This window comes from Psittacula echo (genome assembly GCF_963264785.1).
Source record: "Psittacula echo genome assembly, chromosome: 7".
NCBI classification, from domain to species: domain Eukaryota; kingdom Metazoa; phylum Chordata; class Aves; order Psittaciformes; family Psittacidae; genus Psittacula; species Psittacula echo.
Window position 1 is genome coordinate 62,252,931 of NC_137740.1, and position 20,940 is coordinate 62,273,870.

The 20,940-nt window shown below is 40.0% G+C and overlaps 1 protein-coding gene across 10 annotated transcripts in view; it reads right to left on the reverse strand.

Annotated features, from left to right (window-relative positions):
- Window positions 1–20,470, reverse strand: part of ABCD3 (ATP binding cassette subfamily D member 3) — a gene marked incomplete at its 5' end in the record, with an annotated part of 42,294 nt that extends 21,824 nt beyond the window's left edge. For 8 of the 10 annotated variants that reach the window (XR_013957383.1, XR_013957384.1, XR_013957385.1 and 5 more), the window contains 8 exons: window positions 68–124; window positions 1,097–1,220; window positions 1,877–1,974; window positions 2,768–2,837; window positions 3,592–3,680; window positions 5,295–5,396; window positions 7,579–7,615; window positions 20,355–20,470. Coding sequence is in view for 2 of the 10 variants with exons in the window: in XM_080622931.1 (XP_080479057.1) it covers window positions 68–124; window positions 1,097–1,220; window positions 1,877–1,974; window positions 2,768–2,837; window positions 3,592–3,680; window positions 5,295–5,396; window positions 7,579–7,615; window positions 20,355–20,470 (693 nt within the window). Of the gene's footprint in view, window positions 1–67; window positions 125–1,096; window positions 1,221–1,876; window positions 1,975–2,767; window positions 2,838–3,591; window positions 3,681–5,294; window positions 5,397–5,776; window positions 5,872–7,578; window positions 7,616–15,547; window positions 16,132–20,354 lie in introns of those variants that run through there. The other 2 variants (XR_013957387.1, XR_013957388.1) reach the window with 2 other exon arrangements.
- Window positions 20,471–20,940: the final 470 nt, after the last annotated feature.

The following is a 20,940-nucleotide window of genomic DNA, read 5'->3' on the forward strand; positions in this document are numbered from 1 at the left end:
AGGTGCAAGGGCTACAACCAAAGAAAAGAACATTTTCTTATAATGCTAAAAAACCCACTCAATTTACCTGAGCTCCTATTGCACTTGTTAGCTTGAAGATATACAAAACTATATCCAAGAAAGGCTATAAGAGAAGCAGAGGAGAAAAGGCATTAGAACACCAACATAAACAAAATCAGCCCAGAAACCACCGACTACCCCAATAACAGTTATAGCTCTGCATTAAAAGCACAATACTGTTTAACTTATACAAACTAAATTTACTAAAACAAAAAGAATCTCAGCTCCATGACATGTTCCTGAAAATATTCACTCAAGAACTGAACATAAATGCATCATATCTTCAGATAGAGTACCTAAGAGTACTTCACTATTTGAGGTCTGTAATAACACCCTGCTCATGAAGCAAAGTTGGGCGAGACCCTATGGTTACTTAACTGAAGTAGCTGTGAGGAATACTGAGCAAAGGATAATGTCATATAGTTGCCTATGTACCTAATACAAGCAACATTCCAATTTGCAAGCATCCTATTCCATACACTCCCTCTCAAAGCTAGAGCAGCTGAAATACAGGTTTTGTATGCAGAATTTCTGAATGCATCAACTTGTATTTTGTTTCATACTTCATCTTGAATGAACAACGCAGCATCAAAAAAAAACCCCAAACCTAGTTTAAAAACATTAAAGAGTATTCTACTTCACTACTTAAACCCCCTAAAATTTACACTACAGAGTGAAAAGCTTATTCAACCACAATTCCCTACCCAAAAGAATATTCTTACGTAACTAAAAACATAGCCATTGATTTTCTTCTGATGCCTAACTAGCTGAGAAAGTGTACTCATCATTGTTCAACTCAAAACAACGTGCCAAGCTCTTTAAAAGAAAATTTAATACAAACTGGAAAAACCCACAGCTGTGCTTTAGCAGAGGTCATGGAAACCTCAGAGCGTGAAATGATACAATATCATGAACAGGGTTTTTAGCACCATACTCCAAGCAATACACATACAAATGCAAGTAATTGTTTTGAGCTCTGACATCACATCCTAAACATCCACAGCTATCCTTCCAAGTTCTATCTGGATAAACTTACCTTGCTCAGGTTTGAATACAGGTCCACTACACTGTTACAGAATTTTTCCACATCCTGCGTAAGGAGTTGATCTGGGTTAGCTATTCTGTTGTCCAGATTTCCCATTTTGTAGTACGTATAAGATCTGAGATTAAACAAGGCAGAAAAAAAAATATCATTTCTTGGGATCTGAAATAACTGGAACCCCCCTCCTTCATGCAATCAAGATGGAAAGTAGTGCAAACATTAAATGGCTGCATGGAGTCAACATAAATTGTGTTTCTGCCTGACCAGATCCATACTAAATCCTGTAGAACTGTTTAGGCTCCGAAAACGTCTTAGTTGAAGCTCAGGCTGCCCTATGCACTTCTGCTGCACTTATAGCTACAAAACTCTCACAAACTCTGCATTAGCACACTCAACAACCAAAATTCAGTGCAGAAGGACATAAGCAGCTACTCAGTTTCATGCATCCGATTTAATCTGCAGGATTATTACCACTGTATGAAAGCAACTTAAGCACTCTGGAAGCTGACTCAGTAGTGGAAGCAGCAGTATTTTCCCACCTACCATCCCCCCCAATTGAGACAACTTTGTTATCTTTCTATCTGTGCCATCTACAACCTGGATAAGTCACTCATCCTTAACTGCAAGGCAGTTGCAACCAAAAACCTTTTCTAAACAGTATACCTGCCCTATAAAGCACCTTGTTACCTTCTTACTATGTACTTAAAATTATCTGGTTTGATGTTAATCAATTTAGTTTTTAAAACCTTTAGACATTAACAAGGTGTTACTTACTTAAGATATTCCTCATAGAGGTATCTGGTAAGTCTCACTCGGAAGCAAAGTTTCAATTCGTTTAGACCATACTTCAGGAAGCTATTCACTAAAGAGATCTAAAAATAAGAGACAGCATTTCAATAATTACCTAACAAGATTTAGTATACTTAGACCAGTGTGCAGCACAAATAGTGCAAACACTTCAGAACAGTTGAATTTTCCCCTTGAAGTCAGTAATACTATTAACACACTGAAGACCAACCGTGTAGCATGTGCACAACCTCTGATTATGTTCCAGTCTACACTATTGAAAACTAAAGTATCTCTTGAGCTCTTCTGGTAAGTTCTAGAAAAGAGCCACCATTTGACAACTACTACTTTACATTTATCAATTCGTTTCTAAATCTATTGTAAAGCAGGTACAGTATCTATTAGGTAGTAACAAGTACATCTGCTGCAGGTCAGAGATGTTGACAAGCTGAAAAGAAGTTAAGGGCGAGGGAAAAACATAACAGATCTTGGAAAAAGTTGTAAGAAATCTAAAAAATAAAGACTAGAAAGAAAACTTCATCTTCAGTGGTGTCAAAAGAATCCCAAACCTACAATGCTGAAACATCATCTAAGCCATAAGATATTATGCAGGCCTGCAGGTGGCATGTTAAGCTATCAGTCAAAGTTACTATCAACAAAAATAACCTAAAACCCTATGTCAGAAAAATAGCTGCAACCAATAAGGAAACATGCTGATGAAGTCCCCCCCACTGAAGCCAAATATTTAAATACAGACCTGCACATAAAATAGCTAATTTCTATGGGTATTAGGCCACTTATTTGAGAGCTTATCCTCAAATTCTTAATTTGCATTTAAAATATGTTCTCCTTAAAGGCTGGCACAAGAAAAGCACTTACAGCAGGCATTGCAGCGATGAAGTTGAACAAGTATTTCTTGAAATCTTTTCTGCTGCGCCCAATGATAGCACTGAAAACAACCATCAGCTAAGAGTTAGTCACAGGAGAAACAAGAAACTATAAACTATAGGATGTCTTAAGTGGATAAATTCCAATGGACCACACAGAGAAAAACAAAAAAATCATCATAGAAATCTGTAGTATCAGCTATAGGATTAAAATATGACAGACTTCTGCACGTGGTGACAGACTAAGCAACTATCTTCTACTCCTGCAGTAGCTGTCTGCATTAAAGGCTCAGAAATTCATGGGCATAGAATACCAGTTCGTTTCCTTCTTTGCTTTCATGGATTCTCATCAGAGAAACAAAGCAGTCCTTCAATTCCACAAAGAACTGAAAGTCTCTCCTGAAATAGAATATCATTTTGAATTCACACTTCAAGACAGATTCTGACTTGCTTCAATCAGCAACGAGAGAAACAATAATCAGAGGTCTAGAAACTACTTTCTAAAACAATAAGACTGAAAACATTGTGTTTATCAATCTAAAGAGCAAACAGCTCAGTAGGAGGAAGTAACAGTCCTAATATCCATGCAATATGTCTGAGTCTGTGACATAGAACCACTGTGCCACTATCCTAAAGTGCCTTCTTGGCCATTCAGATAACTATTTAGTCTTAAGTGTACAAAATGTGACCAAAAGAACTGAAAATCATTTAAGAAAATTTTGGTTAAAGAAAATAGTAAAATTTTATCCAACAGCAGAAAAACAGTTGACTAAATGTATTTCTTTAAGAAAAGAAAAACAACAAGTTTATAGATACCTTTCAATGACTGTTCCATTTTGAATCATCCAAATATCACAATAGGTGCGCACTACCAGCATCACAGCAATAAGCAGCAAATAACCTGTCTAGTACAAAAAACAGAAGTGTAACACTTAAACAAGGGATAATACTCACCACTTTTCCCTACTAAGTGGTCTAACCATATCTAGCAGAAAAGGGTTACTTTGCTGCTCCCAGCTAATGTGGTATTTGCTTACTTTGCAGGAAATACGTTACTATATACTATACACTATATTTGATAAAATACTTGTTACATTTTTATGGAGAAGGTTTGTCTTTTAAAAAGCTGTATTTGGTTGATACATACATTGGGCACATCCTATAAGTATTGCAGGGACAAAGAAGTTACTGCTATTCTGAGACACCTTTCTGCCATAAGCATAGGATCATACAGGTTGCAAGGGACCCCTGAAGGTCACCCTGCTTCAACTCCCCACTCAAACAGGGCCACTAGTAACCAGTTATCACTCAGATCTTGTACCACTGATGAAAAACCTTGAAATCCAGTTTTCCGTTCACCTCATTCTCTGCTCACCCAGCCAATTTGGTTTGGCTATCAGGATAGCAGGAGAGACCTTAGTCTCAAAGCCTTGCTGAAATCAAAAATCAAAGTCTTCAACATTCTCTGTGCTCCCCCTATGCACATGGCCAGTCATCCCATCACTGAGAGCAATCAGGTTAGTAAGGCATGATCCATAAATCCAGGCTGGCTGTTTGCAATCACCCTTTTGTCCTTCATGTAGCTGGAGTTAGCTTCCAAGAGGATTTGATCACAGCACGACCAAGTACGCTTTGAGGCTGACCAGCCTGCAGTTTCCAGTACACTTTTTTTTGAAGATGGAAGTGATGTTTGTTTTTTGGGGAGATTATAAATAACCTCTTCTGAAGGCCATGACCTTTTGATGCTGATGGAGGCCAGCTCTGTCAGCACTCTCAGAAGCAGTAGAGAACATTGCCATCCACGCTTCTACCTTATGCATAGTTTGTGAACAGGCTGTCAAAGATCCCTCTTCATCCAGGAAAGATCTCTCTTCATCCAGGCTAGCTGGCTGCCATGCTTGCTCTACATTGCTTACACTGGAATTCACTGCTTTTGTGCCTGATGTACATTGAAGTCTAATATATTGCAATTCATCACTTTAAGTTCTGAGCTCAACTAATACTCCTTTGAAAAAGGCATGCTAGAAAGCATGAGAAAGATGCCAAAGCAAATTATTTTACCTTGCTAAAATCTAGTCTGCATAGCTTTCCTGAAATGATGCCGACAGAGTTTTGGACAAAGCCACTTCCTAATAAGGCTGGCCTAGATATAAGTTAAAAAAACAAAATCTGGATGAACAGCATGCTATTTAAAGATAGGAAGCATTTGCACAGAGAAGTGTATTGCCTTGCATGGAACCAAGCAAAGCTCTGATGACCTTCTAAAAGATATGCAGACAGCAGTTACTAGCTCACTGTAAATGGCTTATCTTGTAATGGAAAACAGAATGCAACTTTGTAGTGATCTAAAAACTGAACTGTATATTTTTATATTAATACGTTGCTACTTTAAGACATTTAGTATCATTTAGTCTTATTCAAGTAATGTATATGCTTTTGTTTAAATTCTGACCTAATTACAAAAGAAAATGTGACTCCAAAAATGCCCATCTGTATTCGTTACTGCAGGCTATGCTTACCTCTTTACAAAGAGTTCGGGGGACCATTATTTTCAGGATTCGACATATTCTTGCAATAAATACTCTGTCCACCACAGCTCGCTCCTTCTTTCCCTCTTTCTGCTGCACATCAAACAAGCAAAACAAGAAAAGTGAGGTTTTTCTGTAAGCTATTATTTAAATGTGATTGTGATATTTTCCCTATCCAAGTTATTTGCAGCTATGTTCCTTCTGCAGCGTTTGCAGCATTTCCCTCCAATTTAAGACGTGCTCACATAAGTTGAATGAAATATAAGAATCAGGGGCATATGTCCGCAGAGCTAAAGAAAATCCTAAGTAAGTGATTTACGCTATCAAAACAAATTGCAGTAAGTTGCTGTCATGATACTAAAGAACATATTTCAAATCTACACTAAAAGGGATAAACAAACAATGCAGACCACAACATTAAAACATCCAATTACAACTTACAATGCCATCTGCAATCTCCTAACATTGCTTACCTCTAGAAGACACCATCAGCCAGTACTTTTAAAGATGCCTTCCATCATTTGTCCAGATCATCAGTGGTTTAAATCCCTTGACTGTACAGCCCAAACTTGCTTCAAGTGAAACCAGAATGTGGTATTCCTTTACTTCTAAAAACCAGTGCAACAAACTTCTAGTGATCTAAATCTACATACTTAAAAACCCTTGTGTAGCCAAACAGCTTTGATTTAGGTCAGTTGCATTTTTTTACTCTATATAACCCTATCTTCTACCCTGACTAACCTCAACACTTTTTAACAAGTCCAGGTATCTTTTCTTTCTTTCCTTTTTTTTCAGTATTCCCTTTCACAGATGGGATATAAGGATTCAGTCTTGAAAGCAGACTAAAAGGGTACACATGTATGCTTAAAGTAAGTCCTGTCTAATCAACCTAATCGTGCTACCTTTGCTAACCAAGACTCATGTTACTACGCCTACAGCAATTCCACAACATACTCAGACAGGAAACCTGAAAGGAAAAACTAGGGAGACAGGATAGGGAAGACAAAGAGAGTAGCCTGTGATTCAGCATTAATCAACTCAGACAATCCTATCAAGCACTCTATTTTTATTTCCAAGGATCATTAAACCACAGAAACATGCACAAAGAGTCCAGCTTAATCTCTTCCCTTGCTGTTTACATATACGATGTGTTGGGCAACAAGTGGAAAGCTCTGAGCTCTAGCAAACACAGATTTACTCTGAATAAGGCTACAGCTATTTTTCAAGGGATGAAGTCAACTCTAGTCCTGCGCTTTTCAAAAAATGATGACAATGCCAACTGCGGATAAAAATTCCAGCCAGACAGGATATTATATGGTAGATAAAATTATTTTCATTAAAAAATATTTATCCAAAACCTCAAGCAATCCCAACAACTAAAGATTACCTTCCAGGCCTAATGAAGCATGACCCTACACGTTACTGCTCTACTGTAATAGAACTGACAAACAACGGCTTTCCCAACGGTTTTTTCCTTAGACTGTTAATTCTTCATTCAGAGTAATTATATCCAAGATGGGTAGGAATAAGAGAAAGTTGCTTAAGATTTCCACAAATAGGTATATAGCTGAGCAAAATACAAGTGTTTATGGCATATAGTACAGCCAAGGTCCAGCTAAAAGTGAACATGATGCTTGCATACACCTTTATCCAGTGCAAGCCTTAAGTTCTCAGCTAAGATGGAAGTATGTGGAATAGTTATCTATTCATGCCATCATATGACCAAATATCTTCACTCATGGGCTCTGCCCTTTGAGCTGTTGTATTTTATTTGAACATGGAACAAAAAGCTTGACTTAAAGGGCTATAATATAACCTTTCCAAATAAATAAAGTGTCACACAAAAGACCAGGGAAATGTCAAACCTCCTACCAGAAGTTTGTAGTACTTTTCAGAAATTATCAGACTCTACATCTTATTTCATACTTTCTTTTAGAGAAAAACCAAATACAAGTCATACCAAATCTATAGACAGCTGTTTGTTGCCATGCATACAGCCAAACTTACATTAGTCCTTAAATATTAATAAGGCACAAAGATGAAAAAGCACATGGTACAAATCAAGCACATTATCATTATGCAATAAACCTTCATGTGATTAACCTGATTCTTCCATTCATTTAACCAATGCAAGAAGTCTTAAAGTATCATTCAAACGACATTTGCACCACAGTCACCATTCTGCCCAAAATAAAACTACAATTATGTGACTTAGAAGTTAAAAAGAAAAAAATTCAGTATTGTTAAAAATATATTACATGAAGAAATAATTTACCTCATTATTCTGCAATGCTTGTTTTCCACTTCTTTTACTGCAGAGGAAAAAACAAAGTATTTTACTTGTTATTAACACACTTCTCTGTGTTGATCTCTACACAGACGAGACAAAAACAAAAGTTTGGGATTTTATCCCTATCAATTTCTTTCAAAGCAGTCCAGCATCTTCACAGCAGGGCTACCTTTTATGTCAAACTCACGTTCTGGTTTTATACAATTTCAATGAAACCCAACTTCTTCGAGCATTCAGTTTCACATCCTGTAAATATATCTTGCTCTTTCACCTCCAAGTTTTGCTTTACCTTGGCTTATGTATCCTGAACTCCTTATGGTTTTATGTTTCTCACATACACACTGCAAGCATGGCTACATGGTTCCACTGACCACAAATGAAAACTACATGAATGCAGATTCAGCAATCCAAGCAACCCAACTTTGATGTTTTGTACTATCTGCTTAAGCCAGACAGATCTGTTTTGCATTATATTTGACTTCCAAATAACATTTTACTATATATAAAGATTATACGTAGTAAAACATGCTGCGGGGGGGTGGGGGTGGGTGGGGGAAATAAAGTCAGATCCTATGAAACCAAGTTCATGCAAGGGTGTGCATTGGAAGGGGAGCTAGTTTTCATTCTGTCCTTTCCTTCCCCAGCATTTTACAGAACAGGTAGAAGAAAAATATCTACTGCTAAACAAACATTTCAAAGTACAATGCTATTCTTTTGTCCTCTCCTTTTAAGAAAGGCAAGCTGACATACGAGACACTTTTAGTTTGTCTGTCTTCCTTTCTGACCATTCAAGCATCAGACAAGCACATGAGGCTGTAGGGAGAGCTTATGCATTTATGCAGTTTAAAAGTGACAGCTAACCACATTAAATTCTAACCTTCCATTTCTCAATTATCATAATGTAACACAGAGCAGGCTGCCTTCAGCCTACAATGTTCATATGCTTTCAAGACAGCACCTAGGAAATTACAGGGAAGCAGAAACCATGTAAGACACTGCTCCTTCCGCCTTCAACATCAAAACAGCAGCAGACTGCCACCCAACCAGTTATCCTGCAACTTTATCAGCAGCATCATTTCACACTTGTACCTTAAACCTCAGCAAAGAAAATATCTAGGATGAAACCATGCCTATTTTTATTTATGATCATTAGAAAGATCTGTGACTGTCACTGACCAGTGAAGAGAAATAACTTATTATGGAAGAAATGGGCAAGGTAGCAGAAGAATATGAGAAATGAAGGGAAGGAGGAGACCACGAAAGTGAGAAGGGAGAGATGCCAGTTTAGCAGAAAGTTAATTACAGGTAACACGAGAGGGAAGCCTAAGATAAAAAATCTTGTAAGACTACTTGTGTGAAAGACAAAACAAAGACAATGAAGGGCAGCAGAGGGCAGACTGGAGAGAAATGCCTTAATAGAAGCTCAGAGGAGATACAACACTTAATCAGGCAATGATGGAAGTATGTCTGCAGAAGTGCAAACAGTGTGCAAAGTCTGAGAAACAACGCAGTTAGAGACTACATCCTGGCTATGCAGGAGCAATGTATTGCTGGCACAAGAAACTTCTCAAAACACATGTTGTAATTTTTCAAAGTACAAAACTGGCATATTTTGGAAGTGTCCTTGTGTATGGATCAGTCCGATGACATCTGTTTTGGGACTAGGAGAAAAGGAGTCTTCTTAAGTGTAAGTTGTTATCAAGCTAAGGGGGTACTTCCCATGGCGATTTATAACTTGCTGTAATGCAGAATCAAAGTATGCTGCTCTTCCAGATATGCTGCAATAATTCCTGGCTTCGACTGCTTCAAGGCCTACCAATGTTTGAAGTTACAACACTTGTAATACACAACCATTTCAGCTCTGAAAGGATCAGAAGTGAATACATTCAAATAGTAATATATTAAGAAGATGAGGCCCAAAATTACTCTGGCAGCTGAATATCCTTGATGTATTTATTGATCATTTCTTTCCTGCAGTAGGCCTATTGAGAGAAATTCAGCAGCTGGAACTACTGAGCTGAAACTGATTATCCATTAAAGTGAAAGGACTGCTCAGAAATAGTGATATTATACTTAATTGTGAACTCCCACTCAATTAGAATTTATATTTATAAAGGTTTAAAGTATTTGTAAAATCAAAACCTAATGAAAAAGAGCTGTAAGTGTTTAGTTCTATTTTTCTTAAATAAATAAATCAAAACAAGACTATAGTTTAATAAGAAAGGAGACAATGCTATATATGAAGTCTGGATTATCTAGAAGCAGAGAAACCAATGTGGCTACATAGCTCCAAACACACTGCTCTTGCTATTAAAAGTAAATAAACCCATTTTTATTTTAATAAGTAAAACCATTTTACTTGCAACAACAGACTTGCCACAGTTCTGCCTGGAGTAAAACTTCCACAGAACTTTTTCTTCCCAAGAGCCTCATTTTTTTCAGTCCAATACCTGCTGGCACTACTCCAAACTCCATTATACTCTCATAGACCTATCTTTGTGAGAATTGTGGTTGCATTGGCATTGAATTTAAAGCCTAAATAACACCCTCAATTAGTCAGCAAGAATACAACAAGACTATCTGCCTACAGCAGAGAACTCTCACTTTGCAACAGATTCAAGCACCCTATTAGAGACACCTCATTTGCTTAATGCTGGAGCATCACAAGCCTTATTGTGAAGGAAGGCAATTGCTACATGCTGCCCAAATTCTCTATTGCAAGTAATTCCTCTGGTGTAAGGGCCCTGTCAAGCAGCACAACATAAGGACTGCATGGAATAGAAACATAAAGCTGCCTTTTTCTGCAGTGTCAACTTTAGATATTACCCTATCCACACATATCACTTTCTAGTTTGGGTTGAACTGTGCTTTTTATTATGACAGGAGTGCCCTGAAGCTCAAATGCTACTAATGCTTGACATGCTGCTGTGGTAGGACAACAGGTATGATGCAGCTCAGGTTAGTACAATTCATCACATGCTTATTCTATCAAGATTATTACAATTCAGGCAGCTACTATGAAACTGCAGAAAAGCTCTTCTTTTGATCTTTACTGTAGTTCCTCTCACTTTGTCACAAGTTACTCATGATGAAACCCTTCCCTGACTGAAGCTGGGCTGGCTGGGGCAATGAAAGATCCCAAGATAAAAACAACTTCCAGACAGTCTGAATGGGAGCAGCAGTGATGCAGAACATACCCCATATGGAACCCATTTATATTGTTCTCTACCTTGAAGTCAGAACTGTGCAGTGACTGTTCACCATTCATTTCTCTCCTTCTATGTTGGAAAGTCCTGAGATATTTCTCTTGCCCTTCCCTGCATTTGGATTCCTTTTTTACTTCCAGCCATCAGTTCCTCACGGGCATTAGATTTTAGCAAAAAGAATTCAATAATCACAAAGAGAACATATGACCTTGCTTTAGGTGATCAAAACAAGGTACGGTGACAAAATAAGACTATAAGAACAAGCATGGCAAGAAAAAAAGTATGGCATACACCATGAAGCCATCTAGACCAGGAAAATAATTCATGACGTTTTTGAACTTATGAATGCCTAACTGCAGCTTAAAAAATATGTGATTTTAAATTGAACCACTGTCCTGGTTTCAGCTGGGATGGAGTTAATTCTACTCCTAGTACCTGGCGCAGTGCTGTGGTTTGGCTTTAGTCTGAATACAATGCTGATAACACATCGATGCTTCAGTTGCTGCTCAGTGATGCTTACCCTGATCAAGGACTTTTCAGTCTCATGCTCTGCCGGTGAGGAGGGGCACAAGAAGCTGGGAGGAAGCAGAGACAGGACACCTGACCCAAACCAGCCAAAGGGTATTCCATACCACAGCAGGTCATACCCAATATAGAAACTGGGGGGGAGTCACCCAGAAGGGGCAAATCGCTGCTGGGTTCGGGCTGGGTATCAATCAGCAGGTGGTGAAAGAATGTGTTGTACATCACCTGTTTATTCCTTCCTCTATTTCCTATTATCATATTTTACTTTTATTTCAATTATTAAAACTGTTCTTATCTATACCATGAGTTTTTACTTCCCTGCCCCTCAATTTAAACTACAATAACCACAACAGTTTACATTTGAAAAGAATGTTTTGAAAGCGTGAGTCAAGCACAAATAAATACAGTAACAGTTGCCCAGAACTACACAAAACCTTTTATATTGAGCTGCTCTATTTATCTGAAATAATAAAACCCACAGAAATATAAAAGCCAGCCTTCTTCCAAGCTCTCACTGTACCAACAGAATCCCAAGTTGTGTAGCAGAATCATTTAACTTACTATAACTCATCTCCAACATCTGCTTGCTTTTCAGTTTTCCACGTGGAACATGCTAGACTGAAACCAAGTTTACTGGCAGGGAATTATGAAAAATACCCTGCCAACATAGTAATGAAGTAACAGACATCACCAAGTAGATGATGGGCCGACTAACTTTCGAGCTTCCTTCATGCCCTCATGGCCAAGGAAGGGTGCTGATGACGAAGTTTTTGGAAAGGGTTACCCAGACAGTATGCAGATTAGAAAAATTACGGTACTGAAATACTTCTAACACTGAGCCAAATCTATTGGTTTAGATAGGAATAGTTCTAGGTAAGGATAAGAACACAGAATATTCCAAAATGAAACAACACCTAAAAGTGTTCCTGCATAGTTTCTTTACAATTTTCTATGGCAGCATTAAAAATCTTAATCATATACATCCCTCTGCCTCTATTCAGCAGGTACTACTTCTACACTAGTCAAGAGTTTCTCCAAACTCCCACAGTCTCAGGTTTAAGTTTTAAAGCAATCAGTAAGTCAAATTCTACTTTTAAATACAGAACTTCACCCATAGGTCACCATGGTTGATGCAGCAACCCCTCTGCAGCAATGCAGATCACAAACCCAGGAACAGATCATGTAGAATGAGACACAAAGTACTTTCGATTCTGATGATCTGTCTATGGAATAAGTTTCCAGAATACCTAGACTAAGTAATTTTATAAAAGTCTTCCTTGGTACTGAGGATGAGGAGATAAGGAGCTTCTATAAAGACTTAGAATAATAACAGTAATAATAATAATTTAAGAACCTGCAACTTTCATCTGCTTCACATGACCATCTATGGTAAATAAAGATCAGAGCGAGTTTAATCTGCATCAATTTTCATGGTGTTTCTTCTGATTGCTACCTTCATGCTAAACAAATCAAAGCATTCTTTCAAATTTATTCTCTGTGCTCATGGTGTTTAAAGTCAGACCCAAACTAATGCTTCTAATGCAAACTAATGCAATGTCTTAGACATTCCTTATCAACGTTACCATTTATGATAGGGAGTCCTAAGATCAGTTTTGGACCACCAATACAAAAAAAAGGGCAGAGGGCTATGGTGATAGCCAGGAGGGTGGAGCATTAGCCCAATAAGGGGAAGCTGAGGGAAGAAGGTTTGATCATCCTGAAGAAAAGCAGCATTGGGAGAACCTAACAGCAGTTTTCCATTACCTAAGAGACCACTGAGACAGCACTGGACTCTTTACATGGGCACACAGCAGAAGAGAGACAACAGACTTGAACTGAATCAGAGAGGTTCTAATTGGATCTGAGTATTAAAAAAAAAAAAAAAAAACAGACAAAAATTTATTATAATCCCATGCAATTTCAGTCTCCAAATAAGTGCTGGTCACAGCATTCAATCTTTGGGTTTGACTCTATTTCTGTACCAGTGAAGGTATTCTCTCTAAAGAAACATGCAACAGTGGTGGTTACTCATTCTCAACACTGCTGAAGAAGAAAGTGATTTGAGAAACTGGGAAAAGTCTTCAAGAGGCCATTGAGCCTAGTTCCTAAAGGTCTCAGGAATATTAGTGCTGTGGTACTTACTAGCAAACAGGAAGAAGTTAAAAGGACAGCTGCCTTTGGTAATACCTGCCTCCTTCCAGAACAAAGTTCAGCAGAAGCAATCGATACAGGGGAAGTTTAGATTGGATATAAGGAAGAAATTCTTTACTGAGAGGGTGGTGAGGCACTGGAATGGGTTGCCCAGGGAGGTTGTGAATGCTCCATCCTTGGCGGTGTTCAAGGCCAGGTTGGATGAGGCCTTGGGTGTTGTGGTTTAGTGTGGGGTGTCCCTGCCCATGGCAGGGGGGCTGGAACTAGATGATCTTAAGGTCCTTTCCAACCCTAACTATTCTATGATTCTATGATACCCAGCTAACAATAACGAAATGGCAGAGGAAGACCCCCTCTTGCAGATAAGCAAGACTTCCAGTTTAATGACAGGCGAAAAGAAAACGAGGGGTTGAAAAATGTTATGCTGTGCTTGACTGCAGAAACAGCTACACGTTTCAGGTCATGCTACCTTCCTTCCGTAGAGGAGGATGACTAGCTTCTGCTCATCACAGTGCAAAACAAAAATATCTGGTTTAGGGTTAAGTGGAGCTTTTCAAAGAGCTGTTACCTCTAAGCAACCTTTGTATTTGTATTTTGCAGACCTTACATTCTAGAATGGTACTGGGCAATTTTCATAGCTTTAAAAAGAACCCTAACAACACACAATCAAAAAAACCCACTACAGGTGAACAATTTTGTAGAAGCCCACAGTTATTTGCGCAGTTTTCAGGTTAGTGTTGCAGTCAAGGTACTACTGGGACACTGTAAAAACAGAACACAATTCAAATTACTACAGCATACCTTGGTTACCATGTGAAGAAATAACAGCTACAAGAAAAGTATAGTGTCACTCATAGCACACTCACTGGTAGACACAGCTTCACACTGCATACCCCACACAGAGGAACAGAGAGCAACTATACAGTTATTTCAGGTCATGGGCAGCAACCTTACTCAGAAGCCTGGGCACAGTCCAAAAGCATACCCATTTACACAGTGCACCCTGAGCACACATAGATACCAAGACCACTATTTTCTTGGCTCAAGGTTGGTGGCTAGTTGCAGCATGAGCAAAAAAACCTTGAGGGGAATACATTCAGGCAACCAAGAAGGGGACTCCGAGAAGGCCAGCTATGTCACTGCAAGCAAAGGCCCTGAATTCCTCTGAAAGCTTCTACAAACATTTGAGAAGGCAGCAAGAAAGCACAACTGTTGCAGAGAAGTTTTAACTTTCAGTAGCAGTCTGCATCTCAATAAAGTAACATGTAAAGAAAAACCTGAGAGCTGTTAGTTTTTCCACACACTTGTGCTTTGGCCTCAGCTGTGGCTCTAGCTCTCCCTCATGGGTAACAGTGGAAAACTTCAAGCTAGTTCCCTGCAAAGTGAAAAATAAAAGTTTCACACTGTTACACACACTTACACTAGAGCTTGGCTTAGACAGCAATAATTTTATGCAACTTGGTAAGAAAGAAACCACTAATTAACTATCCAGGCCCAAAACAAAGGCAGTCTGAATGCTAGCTAGGATCAGGGTTGAGTCATGTCGTATCTCCTGTCTCCATACCCTCCAGCTGAAAACAGGTTTTCTGAGCCTCAGGCAGGTTTTTCTACAAGATTAGATTTTAGATGCATTTACTAGCAATCCTATGTGTAGGTTTTGTCTTTTTTGTTCTGTTTTTAAATGCTAGTGCACGTACAGAAAGCAGCAGGCTCAAAAGTCACATTCACATTCTGGATTAACCTACTTTAATGTAGTTGGCATAGTTTCTTGGCTGGTTGGTTTTGACGCTTGCTTTTCACAAAGCAAGTATGGGTTCCCTTTAAGGCTTTTACATACATGGAAGCAGTCTATTAATCTAGAGCAGTATCATTTCACCCTTCTTGTCATGAGAGACTCATCTCAAATAGGTCCCTTTATGCGAAGTACACTAGTAAGGCTCACCCAAACATCTTCAGAATCTACAGAAATGAGGCAAACAAAAGATAACATCACAAATGTACAAAACGAGAATAAAAATGCATGACTTGCTTCAAGTTACAACAGCCACTTGCTATATTTAAACTTGTGTTACATTTGAAAGCTTCTCCCAGTGTCTGAACATGTGTCCATCACTGCTGATTGTCCTTGTATCAATCACTGTCAAACTAGGTTCATGGGCAGGCCAGCTGATGACGTAAGCAGAACATCCACTTCCACCCTGTCAGAAGAAAGAGGATGAGAAGCCCAACAACAGACAAGTGCATACCTTATGTGTCACAGTTCATCTTAACTGTGCAAAACCCTATTTGATGTACACTGTGTCAACAACTCTGGGTACATCAACACGAATGAGCCTTTCCCCTTGCTTTAGGTGTGTCTAACCTCTAAAGCCCCAAGCATGCTTTGTTCTTCCCCTATGCATTATTCTTCTCCACAGGAGGGATGCCCAACACTTTGGGATCAGAAGCTCAATCTATACAAAATTAAATGTCCATACCCTAGTATACTTTTAGATTCTAATGGACAAAATCAGGTGATAGGAAAGGCCATAGTGTCCTGGAGCAGCTTCTAAAATCTTTTACTTCTAATCTGTTACAAATTCCCTCCTGTTAACTCCATTCTGTTTATCTCTTTTTCCCTAATCCTGCAGTTCCAAACTCTCTAGCCTAATTACCTCCTCTTACTCCTTCTTCCAGCATAAAGCTGTATGAGTTAAATACCTTCTTTCTGAGAGCAATGCAAGTTCTTTCTCCATTTGTGTAAGTACTTAATTTTAAACTACACAGGTATTCATGAACAATTCTCATTAGAGGGATAACAGACAATATCCAGCTCCTTTATGAGGCACCCCTTAAGGTTTTATTTCCAAAGCAATCAAATCTTCAGCAAATATTCTGCTGCTTCTTGTTTGAGGCAGAATTAGGGAAAAGAAATAAACAGAATGGAGTGATTGTTTTTTTCCTGTATCACATTACCAAGGATAATGGAGTTTCTCAAGCAAGACAACTTCTTACAATTCTAAAAACCCTAAATATTACAACTGAAGTTGTAATTGCATTTTCATATAACAACTTTTCCCCTTCCAAGAAGAAAGGAAGCTTTTCCAAGGAAACAGAGTTAAGGAGGGAAGCAACTCAAATAGAGAAACACTTTATTTTTCTTTCTGTGTTTTACTCCAAGGAAGTAACATGGAATGCTACCATGTTACTATAAGCAAACAAAGCTATGTCATTCCATTTTGGAAGATTTTAGAAAACTGTGGTTAAAATGTACTGTAAACTGCAAGTGATACCACCTCTCAGTACTGTAAAACTGAGCAGCAGTGTAATAGCTGTTGCAGAAGAACATCTGTGACTAACCCAGCTAGCGCTAATTGAGTGATCTTTGACCTACTAAGGCAAGTTAGCGTAACATATACAGCTTAATTATTCATACATTACTACTTGATAGGAGTTGTACTGGACCTTGTCCCTATTGTCTAACAGCAGGAAAGTAGGTGAAAGTTGCCTCTTCTTTCCTTCCTGCTATCATTTCTAGAACTGATTATTCCACATAAAAAGAAAACGCACATAACATGAGAAGCCCATGTAAGATAACTTTTGTTACATATTCAAATGCATTTGATTTGCTAAAAGAAGATTATGTTCTTTTAATTTATATGTTATTTCCTTGACAACTTTGGCCAGCAGTGACATTGACCTATGGCTGCCATTCCAGCAAAACTTTAAAAGCATTCACCTTTGGCTTTAGAAGTTAAAAACTAAAATTCCACCTTCCATAATTCAGGAAGCTGAAATTCATCTCACACTCACATGGCACAACATTTTTAGGCATTATATACCAAGCTTAACAAAGAAATTCACATATATAAAAATAAACCACCACTATTCCTCACAGGCTTTACTCAGTCAAGCTCAAGCATCAGATGTATTACCAGTCCTCTTCCAGACTATCTAGATTGTCAAGTGAAATTCTTCTCTATAGGAATAAGAAAATAAATTTAGGACCGTTGTACCCTCCTAACTTATCTCTCTTCCCAAAGAGACAGGGAGAAATTCAACACAGAAATTAGAGGGTACACTAAGCCCTGGAGATTTTTATCCCTGCTGCGCCAAGGTTTACCACTTGTTATTATATGTCAGCATCATATACCACCACAAGGATGCAGAATCCCTTCTGAAAGTATGCTATAATTTACATTAGCAACAATCCCTTAAGAAATGAATGAATGATACACAAATTAATGAGACTAAAGGAGGACAAAGCAGTGGTAATAACTGGATGCTTTTGTCAAGGCTGGTGATCTAGGCAATGTAGCTTTCGTACTGCCCAAACCTGACAGCGCTCTGTGAGGCTCTCGGCCAGGTGTGCCTCAGAAGGAAACACGGAGAAAAGAATAAACACCAGTGGGCAAAAACCATCCTCAAAAATAGCATTTAGTAGCAGCACAGCTATTACTGAAACAACTGAATGCTGGATGTTAGATTTTGGAATCCATGACCACAATACAGTACCAGTAGTAAATAAGAGCTAAGCTGTGCAGGGACTAAAAGCATAAAGCAGCATATACGCATGAGTGGAACAATCAAGTTTGCAAGCATGGCACTTATTTTAGCAACTGCGTTTCTAATAGATTTGAGAATGCAAAATGGCTTTAGAGAGGAAGATTACAGAAGTAAAGGACAAGTTATTAGAAAGACTGCAGCACAGATAAAGGAAAAGTGGACAGATCACGTCAGGCTCTCACAACTCCATTCAACTGCTAAACTAGCTAGAATATAATTTATAAATCATCTCCACTTTCCAATTCTCGCTGATCTTGTAATAGCATTCGGTCTACTTAGCACATATGAATGGCTCAGATTTTTAGCAGTGTACCTAGCAGAATCAAAGATTCATATGGGAAGCACACATTCCAAACATAGTCTTCGGTATCAAGGCTAACGCTCCCTTTCAGTATATTGACTCTCAAGTTAATAGATATGTTGCCACTGTCAAGTCACGCAGATCAGCATCAGAAGATCTGCAAGCAAAACAGTTTACGAGGACAACCAAGGATCCACATAATATTTATTTCAGGGATAGACGGATTACTCTGCACAAGTTCTAGCCTGCTGCTGTCAACTGAATGCTACTGGTAGTGGGAATAAAGTGCACTGTGCCTGCATTTACATTTGAAGATGTGCTCTGATCTGAACCTAACCTAGCTCCAAGATCACTCCTCAATAAAAGCAGAGCAAGGTAAGTGTGGACAATTGGGAGAGTCACTTTAAAAGAATACACTTGATCTGAATTAAAATGTAGATGCTCCCATGCAGAACATCTGTATGGCTTAGTCTTTCTTAAAACACCATTGTAACACATCAAGCATGAAAATCTTGCACTACAGTGTCAGTAACTCCCCCAGCTCACCATTTTATGCCCTTCTATATAGCTTCTCTCCTTTTTTTTTTTACATTATTAAATTAAGCCAGGATACTTGAAAAATAGGATCCCTCCCTACAAGTCTGATAGAAGAGTAAGTCTCAGCAATGGTTTGGGATCTTGTGGTTTTGACTTTCATACAAACAATGCAAGGTAGCAAATGCATAAATTGCCAGCAGCGTATTAATTGCTGACATGTTACATGACAAGGTTACCTAACTTCACAAAGCTCTTAAAGACTATCATGTGTATGAAAGGAATTAGTTAAAATAAAACTAGACTGTTGCTTAATAGCAGGTATGTTATTACTTCATTCTGTTGAGTAAGTCCATTTTAATGTCAAGATCTAGCACCAGCACAAATTTGTAGCAACTACACGATAACTGTGCTACCGTAACATAGCAGGTCTTTAACATGGTCAATAATCTGCAGCCTAAAATGAGTTAAAATCACACAAGTATTGAACCTCAGGTACACTTTTCATCTTACATACCTTATAGTACCCAAGTGTTTAACAGGAGATTAAGAAATAGACACTCTAGCATACATACACCTGGAAGCTATCCTCATGAACAACATAGCCATATACTACCTCTTTGAAATCGTTACCTGTGTACCTTACACGGCAACAGTACAACAACAGCTGGAGCCCATGTGCGGATAAGGCATCCTAGGACATCCCTATTAGTCAAGCATCTAATGCTTCCTTTTTGATCCAAGACCTCAGAAGAAGCTACAAAAGCTTGAAAACACTCAAATTCTGTGTCCAGTTCTGGGCCCCTCACTAGAAGAGAGACACTGAGGTGCTGGAGCGGGGCCAGAGAAGGGCAATGGAGCTTGTGCAGGGCCTGGAGCACAAGTGTGATGGGGAACGGCTGAGGGACCTGGGGGGTTCAGTCTGGAGAAGAGAAGGCTTGGGGGGGACCTGATCGCTCCCTACAACTGCCTGACAGGAGGATGGAGCCAGGAGGGGCTGGGCTCTGCTCCCAAGAAACAAGGGATGGGACAAGGGGAAACGGCCTCAAGCTGCACCAGGGGAGGTTTAGATGGAGCTGAGGAACAATTCCTTCCCCAGAGGGTGCTCAGGCATCGGCACAGGCTGCCCAGGGCAGGGCTGCAGTCACCGTTCCTGCAAGTGTTCACACACAGTGGAGACGAAGCCCTCAGTGCCGTGGGTCAGCGGTGGCCTTGGCAGAGCTGGGAATGGTCGGACTCCATGATCTTAAAGGTCTTTTCCAACCTGGGTGATTCTATGCTTCCACGACTGCGCCCCACGGAAGGCGGGAGAGGGAACGCAGCCGTCTGACCCCTCTCCACAGACGCCACCTCTCCAGGAGGACGGTGCCGGGAGGACGGTGCCCGCAGCAGCCGCTCCCGGGGGTGCCCCCTCTGCCAGGCCACAGCCCTCCCGGCCTCAGCCCGGCAGCGCCAGCCCCGCGCCTGTCCCCGGCTCTCCTCCCGCCCCGCGGCCTCACCCGTGCTGCGCTGCCGCCCGCCGCTTGCCGAGCACCCCGAGGAGCGCGCAGGCGGCGGCGGCGGCCCCGGCGATGGCGGAGTGGCGCGCGGTGAGGTACTTGCTGTAGGCGGCCATGGCGCAAGTGCAGCCGCGGAGCGCAGCCGAACGGAGCCGAGCCCAGCCGAGCGGGCGCAGGGAATGCCGGGAGCGGGGCGGGGCCCGCCCTGCCGCTCCCTCGCTGACGGGATGGAATGAGGCGAGTGTCGCTTGAGGAGCGATGGTGGGGGCTGTGGTGATCAATGCTACTTTCTTTATGTCCCATGCCAGCGGGCGCGTCTCATGGTCCGGGAGCGGGTGAAAGGGAAGGGGCCGGACCTCTCAGCCTGTGACTTCATTACCTCAGGCACCCCCGGCTTGGCACCTCCTGCTCTGGTCACTCGCTTTCCCGGGGCGTACAGTGGGATTCCCGAGTGTGGCTTTTGAATGCCATATGAAAATGGAGACAACACGAAATAAACTTCAAACAGAGATTTTGATGTAAGTTTTGCCATGCTATCTGTTTGCGTTTTTTTGTTTTTAGAGCCATGAAAGGAGTTGCTGAGATT